Genomic DNA, 26,143 nt, shown 5'->3' with positions numbered 1-26,143 from the left:
ATACCTAGGTACATGCTAAACAGTGATCCACTCTTTTCATTCAGCTGTTGCCGTGTTCTCGAGGCGTCCAAGACATCCAGGGCTGCACTGCAGCGTTCGAACACTTACAACATTTCCATTACTTCAACCAGCTCTCTGCTGTGGTGGATGTGTGAATGCTTGGTTGTTTCAGCGCAAACAGTTCCAACCCGAATCATACATTCCACTTTGTCAAGTACGTTTTCCCCTCCTAGGGGTAGTAGGTAGAGGTAGCTTCTTTCCTCTGCTCTTTCTCTTTTCAAAACGTTCCGCCAACCAATACCGGATGAACTCCCACGTCAAGAAACAAGGATATCAAGGTACCTTTCGCCTAGTACTTTTACCCCGCGGTACGCCATCTCGAACGATCTGACACACAACAACAAGCGACCAGCGCCCAGCGTTCCAGAACCACAACAACAATCACATCCAGCATCTGGTGGCCAACGGCGATGTCCACTTAATCTTCCAGAGCGCCAGCAATTGCGCAAGGGAACCATCTTCGTCTTGTCCCGCTGGACCTTAGGCGCCTTCATATATCGATACCTCTGCTTTTCCGTCTAGCTTTCGAACGCTGCCAACGTCTAGTCACAGAATTTCGCATAGACAAAAAAGAACACGAACCGCCGGCCGTATCGAGCAAGCGTTCACGCTAGTCGCCAAAACCTTGGGCTGTACACTCCGAGTTATCAGCTTCCACTTCACGGATTTCTTCCCGTCGCGCTTTTCAACATTCTCTCGGCTCCATACCCCACACGGACCCGATCTTGTTTTCGCATCGACATTTCCGGCGCATGATCACATCCGTAGCAGTGCACCCAACACCGACGCCCACTTCCATTTTACTGCATCTTGGGCCGACCGGCGACCAGCCCAGGTTTCCATACTGCGAATCACAACAGAAAAGCGGACCCCTCCTCCATTTCTGGGCCTGGATTGGGAATGGGATACATCACGCTACTGCCCCGTCGATATCCACCCACCCTATATAAGGTCTCTCGGCAAGAACCCTTGAATAGCCAGCCAGCCAGCTTCGGCTCTCTCACAGAATCTCCAGGCCCCCGAGCCCCTTCGTACACATATCTGCCTACCGGCGGCAACCCCAAAATTTCGGACATATTGACCTCTGCGGAGAGAGGGTAAACAAAAGTGGGGGGAGTTTTTGACTGGATCGGTAAAGCCTCCCGGACCGGGGCCGCAGGCATGGCGCCGAACCCGCCGGGCTCCTTCTCCACCGAGCGCTCGTATCATGGCGGGAACGGCAAGGCAGCAGCAGTCGTGGCTACCAAAGTGCCGGGGACACCGCGTCGGGAGGCTGGCGGCCATGGCCGAGAAAAGGCGGTCCAAGATCCGGGTCTAAAGGACTATGTACGTCGTTCTTCCTCTGTCCCTCTTATTTTCCCCTGGTGTCTCGTTAGAGTGCTTCGCCGTTAATATTGTGTGGCATGTCGTTTGTGAAAGATTCTGAAGCTCAGTCAGGTCTCTGTTTCATCCAAGTTCTACCCTCTAGCCGGTGCGGAAGGGTCGTAACGAGGCGGCTCGTACCTTACCTACATTGTTGACATATGCACCTCTCGGCATGCTCAGTGGCTTGCATGAGTCTGAATTCTTTGTTCAGCAGCACCGGCATGGGGCCAGAGTGACCCCGACTTATCAATCAATCAATCAATCAAACCATATCACACACTCAGTTCTTATGAGACATGGCTGACCTATGACCACATACGTGGGTGTTTAGCGACTCGGTGATTGCATCGGGAAAGGAGCCTTTGGGTCGGTCTACAAGGCCTTCAACTGGGGAACCGGCGAGGCCGTGGCCGTCAAGCAAATCAAGCTCGTCGATGTACCAAAAAGCGAGCTTCGGATGATCGAGGTGAGTTGGTTTGATAATTTCCAAGATACATCCGATTGCTTCAAGCTGACATTGCGTAGGCCGAAATCGATCTCTTGAAAAATCTTCATGTAAGCGGAGACGGCAGCTCTTTGTTCAAGTTAAAAGTACTAATAACATTTAGCATGACAATATTGTCAAGTACATAGGTTTCGTAAAATCGGCGGATTGCCTGAACATCATCCTCGAGTAAGTGGGTTCCTTGAGCCGGGAAGAGACACTGAGAATACTAACACGAGTTGGACAGGTACTGCGAAAATGGCTCGCTGCATTCGATATGTAAAGCCTATGGCAAGTTCCCAGAAAATCTTGTCGGTGTGTACATGACCCAGGTCCTTCAGGGGCTGCAGTATCTGCACGACCAGGGTGTCATCCATCGAGATATCAAAGGTGCCAATATTTTGACTACCAAGGATGGCACCGTCAAGTTAGCAGACTTTGGCGTGTCAACCAGCACTCTAGCAGGCCCAGACAAGGAGGCGCAAGTAGTAGGGACTCCCTATTGGATGGCCCCTGAGATCATTCAACTGTCCGGCGCTACCTCTGCCTCGGATATCTGGAGCGTCGGATGTACGGTTATTGAGCTTTTACAAGGAAAGCCTCCATATCATCACCTGGCTGCGATGCCGGCTCTTTTTGCTATTGTTAACGATGACCACCCACCGCTTCCAGAAGGAGTCTCACCGGTTTGTCTCTCCGTGTTCTCAAGCTGCGCGGGTTTGATATGCTGACCACGAGAATAGGCTGCTCGTGACTTCTTAATGCAGTGTTTTCAGAAGGACCCTAACCTCAGAGTATCGGCGAAAAAGCTTTTGAGACATTCGTGGATTCAAGGTTGCCGGAGGAGTGATGCGCCGATATCAAAAGCACCATCAAACTTTATTCAGGCCGTTGAAGAAGTCAAGCAATGGAATAAGGCGCTCAAGTCATCGGAAGCCACCCCTAGAACATCGATTGGCTCAGATCACGGAAATCCTTCCACGCAGAATAGGAATGCTTCTGGTCAACATCGTCCAAATCTCTCTATTTCGACAAAGGTGCCCCCACAGCAAGCGAAGCCGAAGGCGAACGCAGAGGTCTTTAGGTCTCCTGCGGTAGAAGCTGGTGAGTATCAGAAAATTAGGACGTGAAAGTGTTAGCTGACAGATTGTGACAGACGATGATAACTGGGACAATGACTTTGCCACTGCAATTTCACCTAGTGCGCTCCACCTCCCTCACATCAAAGGCCAGGATAATTTTGGAGGACTACTTTCCAGCGATCGGCTCAAAGCGTTCGCATCCATTGACAGCTCGCGGGAAGATACAGAGAATTGGGACGAAGACTTTGGCGGAGAATTTGAGCAGACGATTCGTCCCTTGCCGAAACGGTCAGATAGGGTGTCCGATTCCAAGTCTTCTCAGCAAGGACATAGGCGGCAAAGGAGCAGCAAAACCACGATTTCAAGCGCCTCCCAGACTAAGTCGCCTGTGAGGACGCAGTTCGGAAACAAGTTTGAACTTCCACCCCGTCCTGAATCAATCTATCGTGAGCAGTCTACCGAGGATTACTCTGATCTCTTTGGCGATACGGACTCTGTCTTCAATAGCCGGCTTAATGTTGCTGTCAAGGTAAACCTTCCCTCTCCCTCTTTGTCGCCTGATCCCTGTCGCCAATTTGCTGACCGTCTTGCTTTTGTAGGACGCCCCGCAACTATTTCACCCTTCTGATCTCACCAGTTTACCGCGCTCTACGGCATCACCTGTCAATGGCAGCAGCGGGCGGAGACAGTCAGCTTCCGCGCGGCCACCATCAGCCCCTGAGAAGCCCGCCGTCCGAAGGACAAGGATGACAGTAGAGATCACAAAGTTTGCTGAAGACGAGGGTGACGAGGACTTTTCGGACATTTTCGGGGCCGAACCGGAAAGCTTCACAAAGCCGCCCAAGAGCGATGAGGGATCAGAAGATGGCCATCAACTCATGCTCCTTTCCAAGTTGTCCAACAATTCTTGGCTTGGGGACGACGAAGATGAAGACGACCCCTTTGCGATGATGGACCCAGGCTGGGATGAGATGGATCTCGAGGCCAATATTGCTCGTGATAGACATGCTAGGTTGGCCGAGAAGGTGGAAGAGAGAGTGAAGTCTTTGAAGCCGACGGAGAGTGAGGATATACTTGCTGATCTGGCTGAAGACTTGCTCAATCTTCTATGGGAAAACAGCGAGGTCAAGGATCTCATCATCAGTGCACATGGGTTGCTACCGATCCTGGAGATCTTGGAGCCCTGCACAGTGAAGAGTCGCCAGCACATGATCTTGCAGCTGTTGAAGATCGTCAATGCGGTAGGTGCCAATATCAGTGTTCATATGTGAAAAACTGTATGGCTGTCCGATCACTGACTGCGAGCAGATCATATTGGATGACGTCGAGCTGCAAGAGAACTTGTGTTTCGTTGGCGGTATCCCTATCATCACCAAGTTCGCTGCTCGGCAGTATTCGAACGAAATCCGCTTGGAGGCCGCAGCCTTTGTTCGGCAAATGTACCAGACTTCTACCTTGACGCTGCAAATGTTCGTCAGTGCAGGCGGTCTCAATGTCTTGGTAGAGTTTCTGGATGAAGACTATGACATGTCGCCAGACCTTGTTCTTATCGGCGTGAATGGCATTTGGAACGTCTTTGAGCTTCAGGTAAGCCTTGTTCTTCAACACATGTCTTGATGTCAAGAAATCGTGCTGATTGTCACTCTAGGGTCCGACCCCAAAGAACGACTTTTGCCGCATATTCTCGCGAAGCAAAATCTTGGACCCATTAGCTGCAGTACTGCACAAGGTCTTGGATGAAGATGATAGGGACGAGCTGTCCGAGCTGATTGAAGCTCGCATCGTCAACATCTTTTATCTCTTCTCGCAAGCTGAGAACTATGTGAAGGAAGTCGTTGCCGAGCGCTTTGTCCTCAAGAGTATGTACCCCTTATCGTTATAATGCCGGGTCAATTGCTAATAATCATAACTCAATATAGCTGTCCTAAAGGACCTCAGGCGGATGACACCTGCTCACCAAATCACTATGCTCAAGTTCATCAAAAACTTATCCATGCTGTCAACCACGTTAGAGTCATTACATTCCGCTGATGCCATTGACTACTTGATCGACGTTTTGAGCAACTCAATGAAGAGAGGGCAGCAGCATTTCCGCGAGATCTCCAATCAAGTGCTCAACACCATGTTTAACCTATGCCGACTCAGCAAGGAGCGTCAGGAATACGCTGCCAGCAATGGTATTATTCCACTGTTGCTCAAGATCATGAAGACTGATCGGCCGCCCAAGGAATTCGTCCTCCCTATTCTTTGCGACATGGCGCACTCGGGCAGCAAGGGCCGAAGATATCTGTGGCAGAACAATGGGCTGGAATTCTACGTTTCGCTCTTGGCAGATCAGTATTGGCAAGTCACCGCGCTGGATGCTATCTTTGTTTGGCTAGAAAAGGAGACGGCCAAGGTTGAACACCATTTGCTCGACGGCAACTTTACCACGGCGATCACGTCTTGCTTCAACACTAACAAGGCAAATGCTTTCGACGCCAACCTTCTCGAACCGCTTCTGAAACTTGTACGACTTAGTCCCTCTGTGGCAGCATCACTTGCCAAGGCGGAGATGTATGCTGGCATCGCCCAGAAACTGAGCCACAAGAAGGCCGTTGTACGCCTCAACTTGCTCCGTCTCGTGCGCAGTATCATGGACGGTTGCGAAGTCAACAACACACCCATGGCGACCCTGGCCACTTCGACCGCGGGCCGTGCGCTGCGTGTTCTCTTTGACGATATACAAATACTGGCAGATAAGGATCCAGCAGTATTGGTGCGTAACTTGGCATCGGAGATCGTTAGGAGCCACATCGACATCGATCTACAACACGACGTAGCAGCCTTGGGCGCACTGAACATGGGTGCTGGGCCCTCGGCCATCCCCAATCCGCTCAACAACCTGAGTTCTGGACCACGCTCGCGGTCTGGCCCCCGGCGCAATACTAGTTATACACCGCCAGGCTTACATGCCAGCATGTCCATGCCGCCCACACCCACGCACGGTCACCGAGCCTCGCATTCGTCTTCGGCTGCATATATTGAAGTAGCATCAACGCCGAAACGCTCCGGAATCTCCCTAGCCCAGGAGCGCGAAGCAATGTATCGGCCGCACAGCAGAGACGGCGGCGTCCCGCTGATCAATATCCCACGCCGCGTTAGCCAAGACACCTCAGCGGGCATTCCTTCGTTGTCCTCATCCATGGGCTCGGCCGGTGGCTTAGGGACACCCTCAAGGATGCGACTGCCCCGCATGTCCATGACGCAGTATAGTTCTCCTAGACCGAGTCTATCATCTGCCGCCACGGCGCCTGGAGCGGTCTCAGCGACGGGCATGGGGATAGGTAACTCGGGCATAGCGAGCAGTCGTGCCGAGCGTGAGCGAGAGCGGAGCGAAAGTTCGCTGAGTAACCATAACAAGGAGAACTACGGGCGGATAAGGTCCGGATCATCAGTTGCGGGTCCCGAGGCGAGGATTCTCGGAGGAAGCGGGCTGTACTCGGTCTCGCCGACAGGGAGTGCAGTGAGCTTGTCCAGCAGTTTTCAAGGTAGTGGAGGAGGAGGAAGTGAGGGGTTCTCACGCAGCTACGGAGCGAGAGAGTCATCGTTCTCCGTTATGGGTGGTAGTGCGGGCGCCGGAAACGCTAAGCGCAGAAGTCGAGCGCCTAGTTCGGACATGAGGTGGTCGTAGGACGGTCATCCTCTGTTGCCGAATAGTAAGCAGACAACTGTTATTGGTGATGGCCCTGGGTCTGGTGATAACGAAAGACAGCGTCTTGGTAGTGCTCGTAGGACTGGGAGCGAGGCGGGAGTCTCTACTTCTTCGTCTACTGCGCCGAGTACACCTGCTAGTAGCGGTGGCAGGATTGTGGGTGGGAAGAGTGAAGTTCCGCTTAGTGCTTGCGGGAAAAAGACTGCTGGTGGCAATATCGCTTCTGGCGGTAGTAGAGAGGGCGTTGTTCGTCCTAGTTCTTCTGGCGCTGGCAGTAGTGGTGGTGATGGTGGTCTTCAGCATGGTCATGTTAGACAAACCAGACGGGGGCTATTATTGTCTGGTCGAACGAATTCGTATCCTGTTCCTGCTTCGGCGGTTAGAGATGATAGAAGAAGAAGATAAAATAGTGTTATGGATAAAGGAACGAACATGACCACTCACCGAAAGAAAAGGGGGAAAGAGGAAGAGGACGGACGGAGGCGTTCCTTTGCTCATTTTTATTGGGCAGGAAATTTTTACAGGGCATGTACTTCATCCAAGATCGTTAGAAGACCTTCACAAGAACTAGAAGTATTTGTATTTGGGGATTGGTAGATATATCATCATGGGAGCTACGAAGACCTTTCGATGGATATGGTGATGGGTAAATATGATGTGCCTGTCAAGCAGAAGGGATGTCTAGGTACGTCTGTGCATGGGTACGGGTGCCTGGGTAGCATATGTACAAATGCAGGGACGTCCCCAGCGTTTAATATATCTTGCATCTTGTGCAGATATTGGAGAACGGGTGCACGAGCGCTGTCATCAGCAGATGCCCCCTCACAGTGACGGGATGGTGGTGACATCTGCTCTTATTGATGGGGAGTTTGGCTCTGTTCGATGCCAGGCGTCTTCATATCCCTTTGTCCACCCAAAACATTGATGATAGCTTGGATCATCTACACTCTTTTGTTCATAACATTGCCCCATCTATCAATCATTAATTTGGGAGCCTCTGATACCCAACCTCCCAACCCGGCACGACGACGGCGACACGTACATCCCTCGGTTCAACCAAGCTTAGCCCCTTCGGAATCGCAAGATCGCCTTTGAGCGCAGACGGTTCAAGATGATCCGACGAAGCGTATACATCACGGGACTAGCAGTTTTTCTCGCCGGTGAGTCTCGTCTCTCTCATCTCGTCTGACCCGGTCTTTCTGCCCGCCCGTGAGGAATCAAGTAGCTGACGAACCACAACCAACTCCTTACACCCACCCGCAACAACAACAGTGACGACAATGACTTTAACCTCCATCCTGCTTCCCCGGTGGATTACTTGCTCCGTTCCCTCCCCCCAGACCTCTCACAACCATGGCCACCACAAACACTACCAGATCATCCACGACTCACCACCTGTCCATGTGGCGGCCTCCGGCGGCTTCCACGATTACATCGGCCTCCACCAGCGATGTCAGACGCCTGTCGTCAACGAAGTGCAAGTGTGGTACTATAATTACTATAATCCCAGCGACAGCGCGAAACCCGTCTCCTTCGCCCCCATCAAAGACAGGCACGCCAAACACGCCAAACACACCGAACAGGAAAAATTAGAATGTATCCCCTTCCCCGATCCCCGATTCTGCTCCGGTGGTCTCCATGCCAACTCTACTGACCTTGGTCCTGGTCCTCCTTCCTCTCCTCCTCCTTCCTATCCTCCCTCTCCTCCTCCTCCCCCCAACAACCCCAACAACCCCATTCCCGACCCTGATCCCTCCAAACCCCCCGGCCCCGATGTCCCGGACCCCGGTAGCAGCCATCAACAAGAGGAGCGCAGATTCTTCTGCAACATGTGGAAGTCCACAGCCTTTTTGATGAATCTGTTCGTGGTTTTGGAAGTTGCGACGCTGGTTGGGTTCGTGGTTTTGTTGGTGTTGGGTGATGGCGGAGGGCATCAGGACGTGCGAAGAAGGAGGAGGGGAAGTAGGGGAAGTAGGGGAAGTGGGCGAGGAGGGGAGGAAAGCTTACTTGGTGGGCAACATGGTGGGCAACAAGGTGGACAAGGTGGACAAGGTGGACAAGGTGAACAAGGTGGACAAAATGGATCAAATGGACCAAATGGACCAAATGAACAAGGAAGGAGACGGAGGAGGGGTTTGAGGATCTTAAGAGAGAAAGGAGAAAGGTGGAAGGTGTTAGCTTGGATGATGGGGGCTGTGGGGGTGGGTTTGGCGATGGCGGGGGGGTTAGTGGTGAGTTCTTCCTGGCTTATCTTTTTCATTTGTTTTCTTCATTTATTTTTTTTCTTTTTTTTTCCTTGGTTTTTTTTTTTTTTTAACTCTTGGTTGGATAGATGATGGGGTGGCGGTAGTAAGGATGGTGATGAGGCTGAGGATCATGATGGAATATGTGGACAACAGGTTTTGATGGTTGCCCCGGGTAACGGCCGGGATGTTTGGATGGATGGATGGAATGGGGATGCTCGCTGCCCCTTGTCGTTTTCAGGGTACGGGGTACAGAGGCAGAAACAGAGGCTAACATTCGCTCGCTAAACTGGCGAGCTGCTTGCTTGCATAGGCCTACCTCTTCCATCACGATGATCAGTTTAACCGAATCCCGGGGTACCGGCTGGGGGCCTCTTGGTATCTTTGCATGTTTGGGGCGCTGATTTCGATGGCGTGTATGGCTGGGTTGGTAGCTTCTGCTTTTGTATTGCCATTTGAGGACGCTTTGGTGGTGCCCTTTGAGGATGAGTGTGATGAGGATTCGGAGGATGAGAATGGTGGTCAGAGTGAGAGGGAAAGAATGCCCTTGCTCGGATAAGTCAAGTCAAACTTTAGGTTGGGCTGGTACTGGGGCTGTTTTGTTGTGATAGGAAACGGGTTCATGTCCGAGCGTCACTCGAGGCTAGTAACGATGGTTCGGAGGGCGCTAACTATAGGCAATCTCAACTCTTTACGCGCTAAGGATGCCGGCTACCGTCAGACAGAGTCCATGGGACTATGTGTCCATTCATCTCAAGTCCGGAACACCGACACCTTGAAGGTCATGGTCGATCAAGGAGATCGGGTTTTGGCCGACCAAATAGGGGTATGCATAATCCACTTGCCGAAAGAAATCTAATGAATGGCTCGGAGCAAGTGAGCCACCTTTGAAAATGCCGAAAGATGGGCACTTGAGCCATGAAAGCTTGGTTAAGCCGGCAATACAACGATCCCACAGTCGTGGTCTAGCATTGCCCTCGGGTTCCGAAAATGTATGTGTATGTTCGCACTACGTGGCCCCCGTTGCCAGGGAAGCAGAAGTCCATGCTCGTTCTCGCAAAGAATCGACTGAGGAATCGAGCGACTGTGGGCATTTAACCCGAAACTGATACGCTAGCCCGAATCCACAGGATATGGAGACCCCCAGGGCGACAGCTCTGAGCTCACTGACTGGAATGTTGCGTTCAATTCCAAAGAAGATAATACTTTGGTATTTTGTCAACAAATGGACCTGACTTCAGGACTTCAATACCCCTTGCAATCGTGGTAGCTCCGTAGGCCCGATGTGAGCTGCAGTCGGGAATCCCGGTCCCGCCCATCCTCCCCAGATCACGCACTTTGTGTGTGCTGTGTGGTGCCGTGCCTCTGTGCCCCTGGATCGAAAAGCTAACATCAGTTCGTCGGGTCTCGGAAGTGGATGCCAGGGCAACAGGGGTTCTTCAGGTCCCATCTTTACGAACTCTCCGGCTTTCTTGTTCCTGGGTGGTCTTTTTCGTTGTGCTTCTGCTCACATCACCATCTCTTTCACACACACACACTTTCGTTCATCACACTCCGAGGGAGATTGTTGGTGACAGTGATACACCCTCCCAGCTTGGACTTTCCACAGCTTTCACCAGCTTTGCTTGGACATCCAGTAAGATTACTTTTCTCTCATACGTCCGATCGCCTGTACCGGGGTTCGCGCCAAGGTTGGGATGCGCGCGTTGGATCTTATACAGCTCTTAGCCTGTCTTTTCCATCTTGTTCCCCCCCGTCCCCATGTTTGATCCCCAATAGCGTTTCGTGATCGGGCAATCCAGGTTGCTGTTCTTTTTGTTGGACTTGCTTCTCACCGCCCGTGACTTTAGGCGCCGGTTTTACTTGTCCAGTCCCATCATTTTCATACAAGGACAACGCACCATCGTCGTTGGGGTGGTGCGCCAGAAATCTCCCTTTTCTCTTTTTCACAATGTCGTCGTCAAGGTACTCGCTACGGCAAACTCCACGGTATGTGTAACACAAACCCCCCTTGTGTGCTTCCCCCCCGGCTTCAATCCAATCAAAAACCACGTTGCGCGAGATGTATGTAGTAAGATCCATCATCTTCGCGTGGGAGTTCATCCCAACTTTTTCGTGGCATATGCGCCTAGAGACGCGACTGCGTCTGTGCTCGGAAGATGGCGCAGGGAGGTCAAAGGCGCGCTCCAGTTTCTCAGGGGCGCATTTGACACTGCGTGGAAGGATCTTGGAGAAACGCAGAAAAGGTTGGAGATGTTGCTGCTCCAAGGAGAAGGCCGGTGGCGGGTAGTGCAGCCTCCGGAACACACTTTCCTGCATCTTCCCACGGGCCAGACTTGGGCCACCATGTCGCTTTCTCAACAACACCACTTTCCCTGCTACCGGGGCCATGCGAGGCCGCCTCCGGAGTCAAGTGCGGATTGCTGACATTCCATGACAGCAAGAAGGAACTCTTTCAGGGCATGGTGGAGACCCCTGTACGCCGCAACACCCGTCGCAGCAAGTCCCAAGTCCCAGAGTCCTCCGACGGTGAATCGAGCGCCTCGGCCACCGAGACCGTGTCGAAACAGACATCGGCCAAGGCAAAGAGCGATACCCTCCGGAAGCGCAACCTGAAGACTACCGGCAAGTTCTTCGAGCACATCGACGAAGAAGAAAACACGATGCAGCCCACGCCGCCCTACACATCCTCGGACGAGCCCGATGTCGAGAACGCCCCCCTGCTGAGCGGAAACGCGAGCAGCAGCCGCAGCAGTCTCGACGCCAACGGCAAGCCCGGGGCAGAGAAGCTCATCGACGGCTGGAGGCCCGGCATGGACCCCAAGATCGACACCTCCGGCCACTTTGAGTTTGGCGGTTCGTTGGGCACCGGCGCCATGATGATCTTCTTTCCCATCCTCATGTGGTACATGTGGATTGGCGCGACCCAATACAACGGCGGCATCCCCAGCCGCGAGCCCGGCCAGAGCTGGGCCGACTTTGCCGCTCACCTTTTCGACCTTGTCTACACCAAAGCCTTCCCCCACGCCAAAGCGTGGCTGTGGTACTGGACCTTTCTCGTCTTCGAGGGCGCCTTCTACTGCCTCATGCCCGGCGTCACCGCCTACGGCAAGCCTCTCCCCCACGAGGGCGGCAAGATGCTCAAGTACCACTGCTCGGCCTACGTCTCCTTCTACGTCACCTTCGCCATCGCTGGCGTCCTACACTTCACCGGCATCTTCCCCTTGTACCAGATCATTGACGAGTTCGGTCCGCTGCTCTCGGTCGCCATCATCTCGGGCTTCCTCGTCAGCATCATCGCCTACTTCTCGGCCTTTGTCCGCGGCGCCACGCACCGCATGACGGGCCACCACGTCTACGACTTCTTCATGGGCGCCGAGCTGAACCCGCGCATGTTTGGCGTTCTCGACTTCAAGATGTTCTTTGAAGTGCGCCTGCCGTGGTACATCTTGCTCCTGCTCTCTCTGGGCGCCGCTGCCCGCCAGTGGGACCGGTACGGCTACGTCTCGGGCGAAGTCGGTTTCCTGGTGATGGCGCACTACCTGTACGCCAACGCTTGCTCCAAGGGTGAGGAGCTGATCGTGACGACCTGGGATATGTACTACGAGAAGTGGGGTTTCATGCTGATCTTCTGGAACCTGGCTGGCGTCCCGCTTTCGTACTGCCACTGCACCATCTTCCTGGCCAGCCACCACCCGGACGAGTACCGGTGGAACCGGTTTGCACTCGTCGGCCTCTACGTCTCTTATCTGTTCGTGTACTGGGTTTGGGATACGTGCAACAGCCAGAAGAACCGGTTCCGCGCCCAGGAGCGTGGCAAGTTGCTCTACCGCAAGACCTTCCCCCAACTGCCCTGGCAGACGGTCAAGAACCCGCAGAAGATCGAGACCGAGACAGGCGACAGCATTTTGGTCGACGGTTGGTATGGCCTCGCCCGCAAGGTGCATTATACTTGCGACGCCTACTTTGCTATCTGCTGGGGCTTGATTACCGGCTTCAGCAGCCCCTTCCCTTGGTTCTACCCCGTCTTCTTCTGCTGCATGATTGCTCATCGCGCGTGGCGTGACATTACTCGCTGCCGCGAGAAGTATGGTGATGCTTGGAAGGAGTATGAGAGGAGGGTGCCTTATCTTTTCATTCCGGTAAGTTGTTTTTTTAGTTTTATTTCCTTTGTCCCCCCTCCATCCGTCACTCTTGTTGTTGGGGATGAAGACAATATGACTGACTTTGATTCCCTCTAGTACGTCATCTAAAAACCGACTTACAATATCACCCTCGGCTCTCCCATACATATATCAGTGTGTAATAGGCTCTCGCCTAGCGGAGCCGCGGAGTCTATAGACCCTTGGAATACACTCCTTGGGGACGCTTAGATAGAGGAAGAAGAAGAAGAGGAACAAGACTTATACGAAACGATCAAAATACACTCTTATAATCAAAAGAGAAAAAGATGTTGAAGATGAACAGCTAACGCAGAGGAAAATGAAGAAAGAAGAAAGAGACGGTTTCACCTACCTACGATGTACCATAGTATTAATAGCGTGATGAGATGAGAGGCAAAAGGAAAAGGACTACGCATGGGGGGAGTACGGTTGCAATTGCAATGCATCGTCGGCGAGCGAGCAAGCGATGGGAAAGCATTCCTCTTACCTTAACCTACCTATTATCAACCTAATCGTAATAAGAATCAAAAATGTGCAAACACAATCACATCCCGTACTCGGCAGTGAACTCTTGTGGTGTGTTGATGCGGCTTCCTAGTCTACCTATGCCAGTCTATCAGGTGGAATAACAAGGACATGAACGCGACAGAAAGGTAACGCACAACCAAGCAAGCACAACTTCTTTCCCTTCACATTCATAAAAAATAGAGCATTGTAACACAACTCAACCTACAACAAAGTCTTTTACCGTTCGTCCCGCCCTTCATCCTTCCTTCATGCGTGCCTCCTTCTCTCCCTTCGTCCCTGTCTATGGCGATCAGAGTCGAAAAACAAACTCTTTACAGAAAAGCAAAAGAAAAAAAAAGCAACCAGCCGTGTAAAAGTGAGATGTAATGCTTTGCGTTTGACCACACCGTAATTGTGACAATTGTACACATGTGACATGCTTTCCATAATAAACGCAATGCCCGTTGAGAAACTCCGCGAGTGACGCCTTTCCCCTTCCGAAAGATATGCGCCAGCTCTCCTGTGTTTTCATAGTCTTCCCCTCTCTCTCTCTCTCTCTCTGTTATCGTTGTGTTTTCCTCCCGACTTCAGCTTCCAGCCCTAGGGTGCCGCCCACCATGTCATCCACCCAAACAAGAAGAAAGCCCTTATTTTGCGTGATTAGCCGGCTGAGCGACAAATGGGAAGAGCTGAAGGATGTGTGCGGCGAGGATATGAGAATCCGTTCGTGTTCTTAAATCATTCATTGTTTAGGTTCCAGGTATGGGGCTCTATGTAGTTCGTGTGCACGTGCTTGTCACACCCATACCGGTGGGGAGACCTAGACCGAGGTCTTTTGGTATTCGGGCATCTAGCATGAGGTGTTGAGCGTGGCCTTGGAGTTCATCAAAAGAGCAACGATCAAACCGTAAAGACCTAGACAGCGGGTTAGACGTCATGGGGATGGAAGGCCAGTTTCACAGAGGACTTACCCAAGACTTCGGCGAAAATAAGAATAAGAATCATGCCGACGAAGAGTCTGGGTTGTTGAGCAGTTCCACGGACACCAGCATCACCGACAATACCAATCGCGAAACCAGCAGCGAGACCAGCAAGACCGACGGCGAGACCAGCACCGAGTTGGATGAAGCCAGTGTAGAGAGCGTAGTGGTCCTGTGTAAGAGCATCGGAAATCAATACGGAGACGACGAGACCGTAGATACCGATGATACCAGCCATAATGACGGGAACAATGTCTGAAGAAGAAGCCAAGTCAGCATATTGATGTACGATACCACGCCAGAGCTCAGCTTGGCTCTTGGAAAATTCGACATACTCTTGACGATGAGGTCAGGGCGGAGGACACCCATGGCAGCGATACCAACACCAGACTTGGCAGTACCGTACGAGGCACCAAGGCAGGTGAAGACGATGGCTGCTGTGCAGCCCATGGCACCGAAGAAGGGCTATCCAAACACATCATGTTAGCTATATACGGACGTTGTCTGGGCCAGCCTGCATTGGCGATTCGGTGGCGGATGTTCAGAGGACGTTGACGCTGCCGCCAAGGTTCGTGAACAGAGCGGGGAGGGTACTAACCGCGTAAACAGGGCTATATGACAAGACATTGTTAGCTCATTTGTCTTGTATAGGTAACTAACTGTAGGCTAAATTATTGAAGCCGATGTATATATTGTGTTTGGTGATGCGAAACGGCACGCAGCCTAGGTGTGGATTGGAGCTTGGGCGAGCTCGCCGCGGGCCTCCGACTCCTCTTCCTCCTCCTCCTCCTCCATCATACACGGACCGGGGTGGGTGCGAATGACCTACCAGAGATCGGACATTGTGGATGTGTTGTCGCGCGAAGCTGTATCAATAAGTTGGATATGGAATGAATTGGAAATTGCCGTGCGGAACGTGGAGTGGTGGTGTGGGATGATGCGTGTTGTTGGGAAGAGTCGGGACTCGCGACAGTGATGGGGTTACGGTTCGATGGGGTTGAGTTGGTGACGGATCGAGTGGTGTCAACTGTGTTGCTGGCTGGCAGGCTGGGAACGAGGTGTTTCCAGGTTGGTGCTTGACTGGCACTGGGGCGAGCATCATATTCCTGCCGCCAATCAGGTAGCGCTTGCGAAGGCGGCTGCAGTTACGTAATCCGGAAGCGGACCAACCCAAGGCCGCAGAGGTCACTGCAGCCCGGGCGGGCAGCAGGCGCAGCGAGTGCAGGCCCCGAGTGCAGTGCTGAATGTTAGTGCAACTGCAGCGACAGCAGCTTCGGGGGGTGACCACGGCAGACAGTGGCTCTCAATTGTGGCTGACCTGGTTGTGGCTGGTGACGAAATTTTCCAGTCTGAAACTGATTCGGCCGCTGGGGTCAAGCAGCCGCGCGCAGTCAATTCGTTCTATCGCCGTTTTTTTTTCCCAGCGAAAAACGGTCCACCTTCAACCACTTTTTCGCCCATCTCCGAGCAGTTGAACTCCCCAGGGCGAGCACAACGCAGTGAACCCTGGTGTCTAATTTAGTTTTCCAATCAATCGTCCAAACAACAAACACTCCTATCAAGATGTCTGGTCAAAACGAATCTGCTGCCTGGCCCAAGGCCGAGGACGGTGCCCTCGTCCAGGAGCTCCTCGACTGCGTCCAGCAGGCCAGCCACTACAGACAGCTCAAGAAGGGTGCCAACGAGGCCACCAAGTCGTATGTGCACTTCCCACCTCGCCTACGACTTTCTGTCCATCGACATGCAACTAACATACACGATAGGGTCTCTCGCGGTACCAGCGAGTTGGTCATCCTCGCTGCTGATACTCAGCCTCTGAGCATCGTTCTTCACATTCCTCTGCGTACGTCTATACCCAACTTGAGACAGCCCATTGACTTGATTAGAACTCTGACTAACGAGTTTACAGTCTGCGAGGACAAGAACGTCCCTTACGTCTACGTTCCTTCCAAGACCGCTCTTGGCCGTGCCTGCGGTGTCTCCCGCTCGGTCATTGCCGTCTCTCTCACCTCCAACGAGGCTTCTGATCTTAACTCCAAGATCCGTGCCCTTCGTGACAAGGTTGAGCGTCTCGCTATGTAAGCGCAGAACTATTTGGAAAGAATATAGTGGAATAGGAGAATTTTGTGTGTTAGATTGGTAATACCCCGGGTCTCGTATCAGCTGGAAGGCAGTTACGGCGACTACAGCGGGACAAAAAAAATTGGAAAACGTTCAACTTGCACTTACGGCTTGAACGTCGATGACCTCGTTCATGTGGGACTGCAGTGGTGAGACTGCGTCTGGTGTTTGGCCACCGCGCCTGTGATATCTATGGTACTATGTAGTCAACTTTACAGCATGACCTCGAGATTCTAGGGTTTGGGTTATAGGTGGGTGTAAAACTTTTGGTCGTTCGCGACACGTCAAAGAGTCCCTTGCTGGCCAGAACCATGAAAGTGGGGGTCTGGAGTGTTAGAGCTTACTAAGCATGCACATGTGAGGCAGGCGCACCCTGTACTCTGTACCCTGTATATGTAGCCAGTGCATTATACACTTTGTGCAATACCTTAGATTCTACAGAATACATCACAGGTTACATGCCCCAATCATTAACAATAGTACCCACACAATAATCGAACATACCTCACTATTCCCTGTCGTTTCGACGGTTTAGGTAATTTATTTACTTCGTTAAAATCAAAACTACGTCTAACGCGTCTCCTACAATAAATCTAATTCAGCGCTATTAACCCTGCGATTAAGCCCGAATATCGCCAAATTTGAAATTAACCTAATTTAGGCATTATTAAAATTAATATTATCAATTTCCTCGTTCACACGTTAAAAACTATCCTCTTAAACATTATATTGTCTAATTTAATACCGATCGATCTATTTAATATCGCTGTAAATATTAAATATAATAAACTAATACTATCAATTTCCTTATTCCTCACTTCGCAAATTAACACTATTAATTTCCTCCTCTATAATATTAAAAAATTGAAATTAATATTATTAATTTCTACGCCGCCCAAATTAAAAAGTTCGTCTATTACTATAATTTAACCCCTAAAATCCTTTCCCCAAGTCTATTATTTAGACTTTTACTTACGCTAAATTTATATAAGTTGCGTTAGATACGTATAATTAATGTAAATACTCAAATCTAATAAATTAAGTCTGATTTTCCCTGAACTATACAATTGATATTATTAATTTCTATGGAGTAAATTAAAGAAACCGTTCGTTAATTCTAGAGATTTTATTGAACTAATTATTTAAATACCTAATTAATATAAGAAGAATATTTGGAAATTGCTAAATAGATTACCCCGAATCCCAATATCTATACAGGCTACTACGAAAGTATTTACCCCGTTAAGTAGACTAGGTCCCGATGTACGTTCAATAGTACGTTTAAAGCCTAAAAGAACCGCTATAAATTCATTAAGCAAGTCCAATACTCCAATTGGACTATTAAAGATTAATAATAATCTATACTTGCGGTATTAATATAAATGTAATTTCCTTTATTTTTAATTATTTATAACCTAAGTACAATTACCCGTTTATTGCGAACTCCTACTTAATCTTCCTAAGTATTTACCCTAAAACAAACCCCTTTTACCCTACAAAATCCTTAAATAAGAAGGTTTAATACTAATATAATTAATATACTAAACGCTAGTCTTCTATCTGCCCCGTCAGACTTCGGTAACCCAAGACTTCTATTTAATTCTAAGTTAACCCTCCATTTTGACTTCAACGAATCGGTCTTGGAATTAACGGTCGTTGATACAAACGTTAGGCCCGCAAGTTTTGGAAGGTACTTATTCTAATTGCAAGCTTCGGAATTAGGCTTCCCAACCTTACCTCCTAGGGCACTTATATCGGTATTATCTAGATTCAACCCCCTACTACTAACTCCCATCTATTATCCTACCTTTGGACCTATCTATTTTAATACCTCCTTATATTTTACCGCTTAACGCCCTATATTAATTCTTCCGAATATTTCCGAAGAATCTAGCCCTTTAAAAAGTATCCCTAAATTGAATAATAAAGGAAATTGGTTAAACTCGTTAATTAATAATAGTACCGCCCTAGAACTAGAGTAGGGCAAAGCCAACCCCGCGAATAAATTAAATACTTAAATTTAATAACAACCAGCCTCTTAGAATAACCGTAGCGAAATAAATTTTACTATATTATTAACCGCCAACAAAATCGCCCAATTAATTACTTAAATTGTAGCTTAAATAATAGTAACCGCTATTCTTCGTACTTTAAACTCATTAAGCTTAAAAATTAAGGAAGTTGGATATTTTAACCCGGGCTTAAAAGAGAAAGATAATAATAGTAATAGCGTTGTTTAATAGGGTAAGACGACGATTTTCGTTAATGTATATACCTTTACCGAACGTTTTAAATATTTTACTATTATACAATTTATTTAAATTATTCGAGAGGTTTAAATTATTTACCTCCAAAGTTTAGCCTTAACTTAATACTCTACGGAATTAACCGACCTAGAGCGGGCTAGCTTAATAAATAGAGATATTAAATTTATTATATTAACCCTTATTAAACGATTTAAAAGGACGGATAGTAAAGCCCTATATAGCCTCTAAATTAGGAAGTTAATTCTATTTAATATTTATATTAGCCGGAATATCTACTCCTTTATTTAATAAATAATCTAAGACGTTAAGGCCTTAAATTTACCCAATTCCCTATAATTAATGTTTACCTTCGAGGTAATAAACGGTTATATTTAATTAATCGTCGATAAGCCTAACGACTCAACTACTCTTAGGAATTTCCTTAAGTATCTTAATAAAAAATAAAATATTTTAATAATAAAGGCTAAAAAATTCTGGGGTCCATCGCCCGTAGCCGGTCTATTATTATTCAACACACCCGGACCAACATTAATAACCGCCTCGGCCAACTTCGGCAAATATTATTATTCGCGTTTAAACCCCCCCTTTTATTAATAAACTTATTAAAATTCAAGTATTAATATTCACAACTAGTATAATAATAGCCGAAATAATAATAAATACAATAGCAATCGAAGAAACGGCAATAATCAGAACTATAATAGAAACCAATACAACCAGCCGTTAGGCTCCAAATATCAATTTCAATTATAGAATTTAAATTAAATTCAAAATCAGGGTCAAAATTAGACTTAAGGATATCAAAATCAAGGCCAACAGAATTAAGGCTATCAAATTAACCGAATAATAAACAGCGGAATCAATAGGCCCAATAATTAATTCAATTAAAATAATAAATCTAATATACAATGAATATACGTAGTCGAAACTTAAAACCCTAACTAATATAGAGATTAGTAGGATTAATAATAAAAGGGCCAACCAACGGACGACTAAAATCCGGAAATATATAATAACAATAAATACAACCTAACTTTCAATCAAACCTTCAATTACTTAAATTAAAATACGAATTAGAATAATAATTATAATAATCCTTAATAGTCCGATAGACCTCCTAATTATATTGTTTAGATAGGAGTTTAATTATTGTTACTCAAGTATTAGTATTACTATTACTTTATTAATTTCCCTACATTTAATAAACTTTAGAAATATTTAAAAAAAAATTATTAAATTAAGAGATATTCTAAATAAACGGTATAGATAGCCGTAGTAAACGTCTCTCTAATTTATACTCCTCCTATTATAAAGATTGATATACCCGATTCCGAGCCTAGCGAATTTAGCGCTAATTCTTAAATTATTAAATCTACTATCTTTAAATCTATTACATCCGATCCTTACGTATTTAATTCTATTACTACTATTTTTAATTCTATTTTTATTAATTTATCTACACTTGATTTAATTGTGCCTAACTTTCCTACTAATGTATTTACCTTAGACCTATTAGATAATTTACCGGTATTAAATAGAGCAATTATCGCTATATTAAATAAACCCCTTAAATTTAATGTCGAATAAGTAATAATTATAATAGTAGAGTAGATCCTAGCGTCGAATACGCTATATAAGAACGGTCGCCTTAAGATTTCCGATTTAATTGAGTAAGAGTATAGTAAGCCTTCCCCTAAGAACGTTTATTATTAACCGACGGTCAAGGAAGTATATAAATTTAAGTCTCCTACGGCGTTAATGGGTAAAAATAGGAAGATAGATTTATTGGTAAACCTTTTACTCCCTTACTAGAAGCCGTTAAAAATCATCTACTCTAATATTAACTCTAAATTAAATATTAATACCGGATAGTATTTTAAAGCCTACTCTTATTTTAAAGCCCGTATTATAACTAACTTAGTATTCCATTACAAAGAGGAAGTCTATTTTAACATAAATTATACATACTCGTTGGTAGATAAATCGTAAATTAAATAATATTATTTAAAAGTGTAATTTCGCCGAAGGGCGTCGGCTATATTCATTCGAAACATTGGTAATAATTAATATATCTCTAATAAATATATAATCCTAAATTTTTTTTTTAATAGCAATACGCCCTAGGGGTAGGAGGTAATTGCCTATTTCTATTATAAAATTAGATTTATTAATAGTTTTAAAGTTTATTTACTATTAGGTATAAATATCCTAGGATTAGAGAAATTCGTTCTAAATCTTAATAAACCGGCCGCAATAATCGGATCCTATAATATTACTATCCCTATTTCTATCCTACTTAGAGGTAAGCGGTATAACGCTAGAATTATTACTATTCGATATATTATTGTATAACCCAAATCTTTTACGTAGATTCCGGTTAGGTATAGCGTTCTAATAATTAACGGACAAAATCTACTATTTGAACCTTTACTATTCAATAAAGTTATATCCTTTATAATATTAACCAATATAAGTATAAACTATACTATTATAATTAATCTTTTTAATAAATTAATTATTATTGCTAATAATTAAATTATCGGTCGATTTCGATTAATAAACAACGTTTCCTCCTTAATATAAGTTCTAGAAAAAATAATTATTAATATAACCCATCTAACCGTTAATTAGCCTTATAAAGAACGCTATATAATCGATAATCCCCGCTTAGTCCAAGACTGGAATATAGTATAATACTATACGGGAGTCCGTATTTATAAAGACCGAAATAATTTAGAAGAGTATTAACGCATCCTAGATTTATTAAATGAATTCGTTAATATTTTCTAGGACCGGGGCTTCGTTTTAATTTTTAAAGATTAATAGCTTCGTATATCCTTAAAGCTAGGATAGGAGCAGGAAATCCCCAAAAAATATAGGATATACCCGGTTAGGCCTCGCGAATAAGAAGTTATTCGAGAAACCTTAAGAAAGTTCATCGATTAAAGTAGAATCTATAGGATTAAAAATTAAGTCCCCTTCTCGTTCCCTATATTCGTTATTTAGAGGGATATACCTAATAGTATAAAAAAGGGAAGAATAATCGTTAATATTCGCAAACTCAATAGGATCATCCTACCAAACTCATACCCAATGACCTCGTAGGATAAAATACTGTTAACTATTAGAGATAAAGCGTATATATTTATTTATAATATTATTAGTTTTTACTATTAATAGCGAGTCTATTCCGATTTAAATTAGGCGTTTACGATTATTATTTTTAAGGGATAATTTTTATTCAAATACCTAATTATAGGGTATAAAGGCAATAACGCCTTTATTTAAAAGTAAATAGATATTATTCTATAAAATATCCCCGCTGCTAAAAGTTATTATAATAATATTATTGTAGCTTTATTAACAATTAATAAGTATTTTATAGATTTGAAACGCTTTTTTAAAGTATTAAGGATTATTAATATTAGTTTAGGCCCTTCAAAATTATTTATTAACTTTCCTAATATTATAGTATTTAGTTGTAAAGTCGATTTGTTCGGGTTGAATACTATACTTAAGAGGCTTAACGCCGTTAAACATTTATAATTCCCCTTAATATTGAGAGATTTAGAATACTTCCTCGGATTTATAGGCTACCTTCGTAATAACGTTCTGTAGTTCTCTATTATCATCTCCCTACTCTAGGAATGGAAAATACACCTAATATAAATCTACGAAACAAAGAACCCAAAGAAACATTCTAAACATACACACAAAGTTTAGGCTAATACGATTATTATTAACGAACTTACTATAATTAAAAAAACGGCCTTTAAGATAATAAAGGCAGTACTATTAAAATAAATTACCTTAACCTTTTTTAACGTTAATAAACAATTATTCTTTAACTTCAATATTTTTAAATATAATATTTATTAGGAACGTAGGCGAAAGGTAGGCTGAGGTGACTACAGTCGTGGCCACACGCAGGGGACGGCAAGTTAGGGGTCAATTCAAAGATGTATTGATAATTACCGACTATAATAAGATACGCTCCGTTGAACCTCTTTTATACCTGTGTAAACTCTATTCCTCCGCTAATAAGTATTATAGAACTTTATATTAATTTAGCATTTCGGCACGGTGCCGGATTATCCTTCCCGCGGGTCCGACTTAATATAAGCGTTATTATAAATAATTTTACACTTCCGTTAATGAAGCGGAGTAGTAGCCGTTGAGGTGCTTCTATGTACAAGTTCTTAGCCTCTTAATACAACCCCCCCCCTTATAGGTTCTATCTTCGGAATTTCTATAATAAACGCCGGGTACTATAGTGTTGTCGGGCGTTGCTTGTTATAGCCGCCGATGCTGTGTTCCGGATTGTAGCCGCTCCGCCCCCGGCGAACTGCCTACTAGAGTATTAGTATTGTAATATCTATTCTTATAAATTCTAATACGGTTCTAAAGTTGGTAATAGGTTTAAAGAGCTAGTGTTCCGCCCGCTAGAATATCAATATTGTAATGTTTATTCTTATAAATTCTAATGCGGATACGAAATTGGTATTAGATTTAGAGTGTTAGTATGCCGCCCGTTAGAATATTGGCATTGTGGTGTTTATTCTTATAAATTCTAATACGGATACGAAACTAGTATTAGATTTAAAGCGTTGGCGTGCTGCCCGCTAGAGTATTAGTATTATAATGTCTATTTTTATAAATTCCAATACGGATACAAAATTAGTATTAGATTTAAAGCGCTAGTGTGCTATCCGTTAGAATATTAGTATTATAATGTCTATTCTTATAAATTCTAATACGGATACGAAACTAGCATTAGATTTAAAGTGTTAGTGTGCTGTCTATTAGAATATTAATATTATAATATTTATTCTTATAAATTCCAATGCGGATACAAAACCGGCATCCGATTTAAAGCGTTAGCGGAATTCCCGACTATTATTAAAACTATTATCCCGTAGGCGTATAAGGTAGTAAGTTTCGTTTTATTTAACAAAGAGTGCTATTTTAAATTTAAGAGTATTAATAAGTATTTTAGGATGTTAATGTGATTATGTTCTATAGTTCCTCTCCTTAGATATTTTCTATTATTTGTATTTGCGGCGCGGTTTAATACTTTTATTGGGTACCTTCTATTATTTACATTTATTTTAGAATACCTATATAATTAAAACCCGAAGTTCTTTTTGTAGGTTATTTTTTATTATTTATGCTTATTGCGATTTGTTATAATGCCTAGATGCGATCCCCCTCTTTATAAGTTCTATCTTTGGGACTTTCGTTTCCATCCCTTACTTTTTATAATTTTATATATTACTTCCTCTATAAACCTCCTTTACCCACATTGTTCTTTCTTTATTACCTTCCTATTACCTTCGCCTTATTTTTTATATTATTCTTTCTTTTTTAATAGTATAATTTTTAATTACTTTCTTTATTCTTTTTATTATAGTCCGAAGTATGTATTTTCCTATTTTCCGCTTTTCCCTCCTACCTTCTTACAGCTGTCGTTATTATTTATTCGTCCTATTTTTCCCCTTTTAGCTATTATCTTCGTTTTATCCTTTTATTTACCCCCTTTTACCGTTTATATAATTATTTAACGTTCTATTTACCCTACATTATCTTATATTCGCCTACTTTAAATTATATTTATTTATTTTAATTTATATTTGTATAGGGACTTCTTCCCTTACTTATATAATATTCCTTTTACCTACCTTCTTTACTTCTCCTTTTTTCTTCCTCCTATTTTTATTTTTATAATTATATCTATTACCCCCTTCTCTAATTCCGTAACTATTTTGTTTGCCCCTTTATTTAAGCCGTCCTTTATTATGGACGTGCGTGTCTCTGCTGTATACCTGCGTACCAATCCCTATCTCCCTTATAAATCCGATTAATATATTCGTTTTTCCTCCCTATTTTCTTCTTTTTTACCCCGTCCTTTCCTTCCTTTCGCCTTACGCCCGTAATTAACCTTTAATCGACTGTTCTTTTCCCGTCTTTTAGTAATATCCGCCCCCTTATTTATTTAAAATATAGCGTTACTTTAATTTAAACGTTCATTAGCGCCCTAGTTTTAAACCTGCGCGAAGTACTTTATTTAATTAACACGCATACCTGCTAGATTAAAGGTACGCTATCTTCCCCTTATTATCTCCCCTATTTTTTTTTTTTTTTTTTTTTTTTTTTTTTTTTTTTTTTTTTTTTTTTTTTACTGACGTCTTCTCCTTCCAGAGTTCAACAAGAGATCGCAGTATTCGCTATCGCTGCGCCGCTATATACTCGAAGTCCCTTACGGTATTTATAACCTCCAGAATAATATATAGGATATAATAGCCGAGATTATACGCTTTATTAATACTAGTAGCCCCCTATTTACCCCCTTCTTATAATAGTTATATTAGTCCGTAGCGGCGTTTTAGATTGCGATATAGGTGTGCTTTATTAATAATAGTCTCCCTACGATATTATTTGGTATGTTCCGAACTAGGAATTTCGATTGTGAGGGTTATTCGAAATTTGGCTACTATAATATTAGTAATATTAATATTAATATCAATCCGGTGGCCCTTATTAGTAGTTTTATTACTAGTAATAGCGGCTTTCCTATAAATATTTTTGCGCCGAATTTTCTTATTCGTATTACTCCTTCCTTTAATTGCGGTTAGGGTCCTTAATATTAAATAGTTAATAGGAGATTAGCGTTTATAAATAGGAAATTAAATAAGTTATTAGAATTTGCGAGGAAGGATTATAAGTAGATAGTATAAGGTAGTATTTACGAATATTATTAATAAGTACGGTAGTGTATAGGAGTATTCCTTTTAAGGTTGTGGGTTTTAATTTTATATTAATAATAGCGGGCGCTATTAAGGATTTTTTTGTTTAGGGCGATAATAGAAAATGCGGGTTATATTCTATTTAGCGCTTTATTAGTATCTTACATTAAATTAAATTACTTTCCCTTTTTATTATTTATTTTTTTTAACGTTTCTACTTTATATCTCTACTTTATATTTTTATTTTTATATCCCTACTTTACATTTCACATCTATATTTTACATTTATATTTTACGTTTGTGTTTTGTATTTTACGTCTGCGTTTTGCGTCTATGTTTTATGTTTTACGTTTACGTTTTACGTTTGCATTTTGCGTTTTATATTTACGTTTTACGTCTACGTCTTGCGTTTTACATTTATATTTTACATTTAT

At 44.7% G+C, this 26,143-nt stretch overlaps 5 protein-coding genes across 5 annotated transcripts; 4 read left to right on the top strand and 1 right to left on the bottom strand.

Annotated features, from left to right (window-relative positions):
• Positions 1 to 1,669: 1,669 nt before the first annotated feature.
• On the top strand, positions 1,670 to 6,882 carry B0T23DRAFT_23699 (uncharacterized protein). Its single transcript, XM_062833976.1, has 10 exons — positions 1,670 to 1,891; positions 1,951 to 1,980; positions 2,034 to 2,098; positions 2,157 to 2,595; positions 2,653 to 3,013; positions 3,066 to 3,520; positions 3,591 to 4,232; positions 4,300 to 4,578; positions 4,640 to 4,850; positions 4,911 to 6,882. The coding sequence occupies exons 1-10, from the start codon at positions 1,883 to 1,885 to the stop codon at positions 6,662 to 6,664; spliced, it is 4,245 nt and encodes a 1,414-aa protein (XP_062697326.1). The 5' UTR covers positions 1,670 to 1,882; the 3' UTR covers positions 6,665 to 6,882.
• Positions 6,883 to 7,965: 1,083 nt separating this feature from the next.
• B0T23DRAFT_307762 (uncharacterized protein) lies at positions 7,966 to 9,787 on the top strand (the record flags this gene model as incomplete). Its single annotated transcript, XM_062834436.1, has 4 exons — positions 7,966 to 8,916; positions 9,242 to 9,449; positions 9,540 to 9,560; positions 9,606 to 9,787. The coding sequence occupies 4 exons, from the start codon at positions 7,966 to 7,968 to the stop codon at positions 9,785 to 9,787; spliced, it is 1,362 nt and encodes a 453-aa protein (XP_062697325.1).
• An 807-nt stretch (positions 9,788 to 10,594) lies between these two features.
• B0T23DRAFT_370502 (Delta(24(24(1)))-sterol reductase) lies at positions 10,595 to 13,632 on the top strand. Its single transcript, XM_062836602.1, has 3 exons — positions 10,595 to 10,917; positions 11,369 to 13,070; positions 13,170 to 13,632. The coding sequence occupies exons 1-3, from the start codon at positions 10,880 to 10,882 to the stop codon at positions 13,179 to 13,181; spliced, it is 1,752 nt and encodes a 583-aa protein (XP_062697324.1). The 5' UTR covers positions 10,595 to 10,879; the 3' UTR covers positions 13,182 to 13,632.
• An 816-nt stretch (positions 13,633 to 14,448) lies between these two features.
• Positions 14,449 to 15,421, bottom strand: B0T23DRAFT_425136 (H+-transporting ATPase lipid-binding protein; the record flags this gene model as incomplete). Its single annotated transcript, XM_062839891.1, has 5 exons — positions 14,449 to 14,513; positions 14,570 to 14,833; positions 14,914 to 15,043; positions 15,129 to 15,189; positions 15,408 to 15,421. The coding sequence occupies 5 exons, from the start codon at positions 15,419 to 15,421 to the stop codon at positions 14,449 to 14,451; spliced, it is 534 nt and encodes a 177-aa protein (XP_062697323.1).
• Positions 15,422 to 16,141: 720 nt separating this feature from the next.
• On the top strand, positions 16,142 to 16,660 carry B0T23DRAFT_305666 (putative 13 kd U4/U6.U5 snRNP associate protein; the record flags this gene model as incomplete). The annotated part of the gene is made up of 3 exons (XM_062834324.1): positions 16,142 to 16,275; positions 16,342 to 16,421; positions 16,488 to 16,660. 3 exons carry the CDS (start codon positions 16,142 to 16,144, stop codon positions 16,658 to 16,660), a joined length of 387 nt encoding a protein of 128 aa, XP_062697322.1.
• Positions 16,661 to 26,143: the final 9,483 nt, after the last annotated feature.

Source organism: Neurospora hispaniola (genome assembly GCF_033458365.1).
Source record: "Neurospora hispaniola strain FGSC 10403 chromosome Unknown B0T23scaffold_1, whole genome shotgun sequence".
Classification (NCBI taxonomy): domain Eukaryota; kingdom Fungi; phylum Ascomycota; class Sordariomycetes; order Sordariales; family Sordariaceae; genus Neurospora; species Neurospora hispaniola.
This window is presented reverse-complemented; position numbering and strand designations above follow the sequence as displayed.

What these genes read in the sequence shown, in the direction of transcription:
- B0T23DRAFT_370502 (XM_062836602.1), top strand. Translation starts at nt 10,880, where the DNA reads ATGTCGTCGTCAAGGTACTCGCTACGGCAAACTCCACG. An exon ending in TCGCTACGGCAAACTCCACG is followed by an intron (nt 10,918 to 11,368) that starts GTATGTGTAACA and finishes ATTCCATGACAG; the next exon opens with CAAGAAGGAACTCTTTCAGG.
- B0T23DRAFT_23699 (XM_062833976.1), top strand. An exon ending in ATCTCTTGAAAAATCTTCAT is followed by an intron (nt 1,981 to 2,033) that starts GTAAGCGGAGAC and finishes AATAACATTTAG; the next exon opens with CATGACAATATTGTCAAGTA. An exon ending in TGTTGAAGATCGTCAATGCG is followed by an intron (nt 4,233 to 4,299) that starts GTAGGTGCCAAT and finishes GACTGCGAGCAG; the next exon opens with ATCATATTGGATGACGTCGA.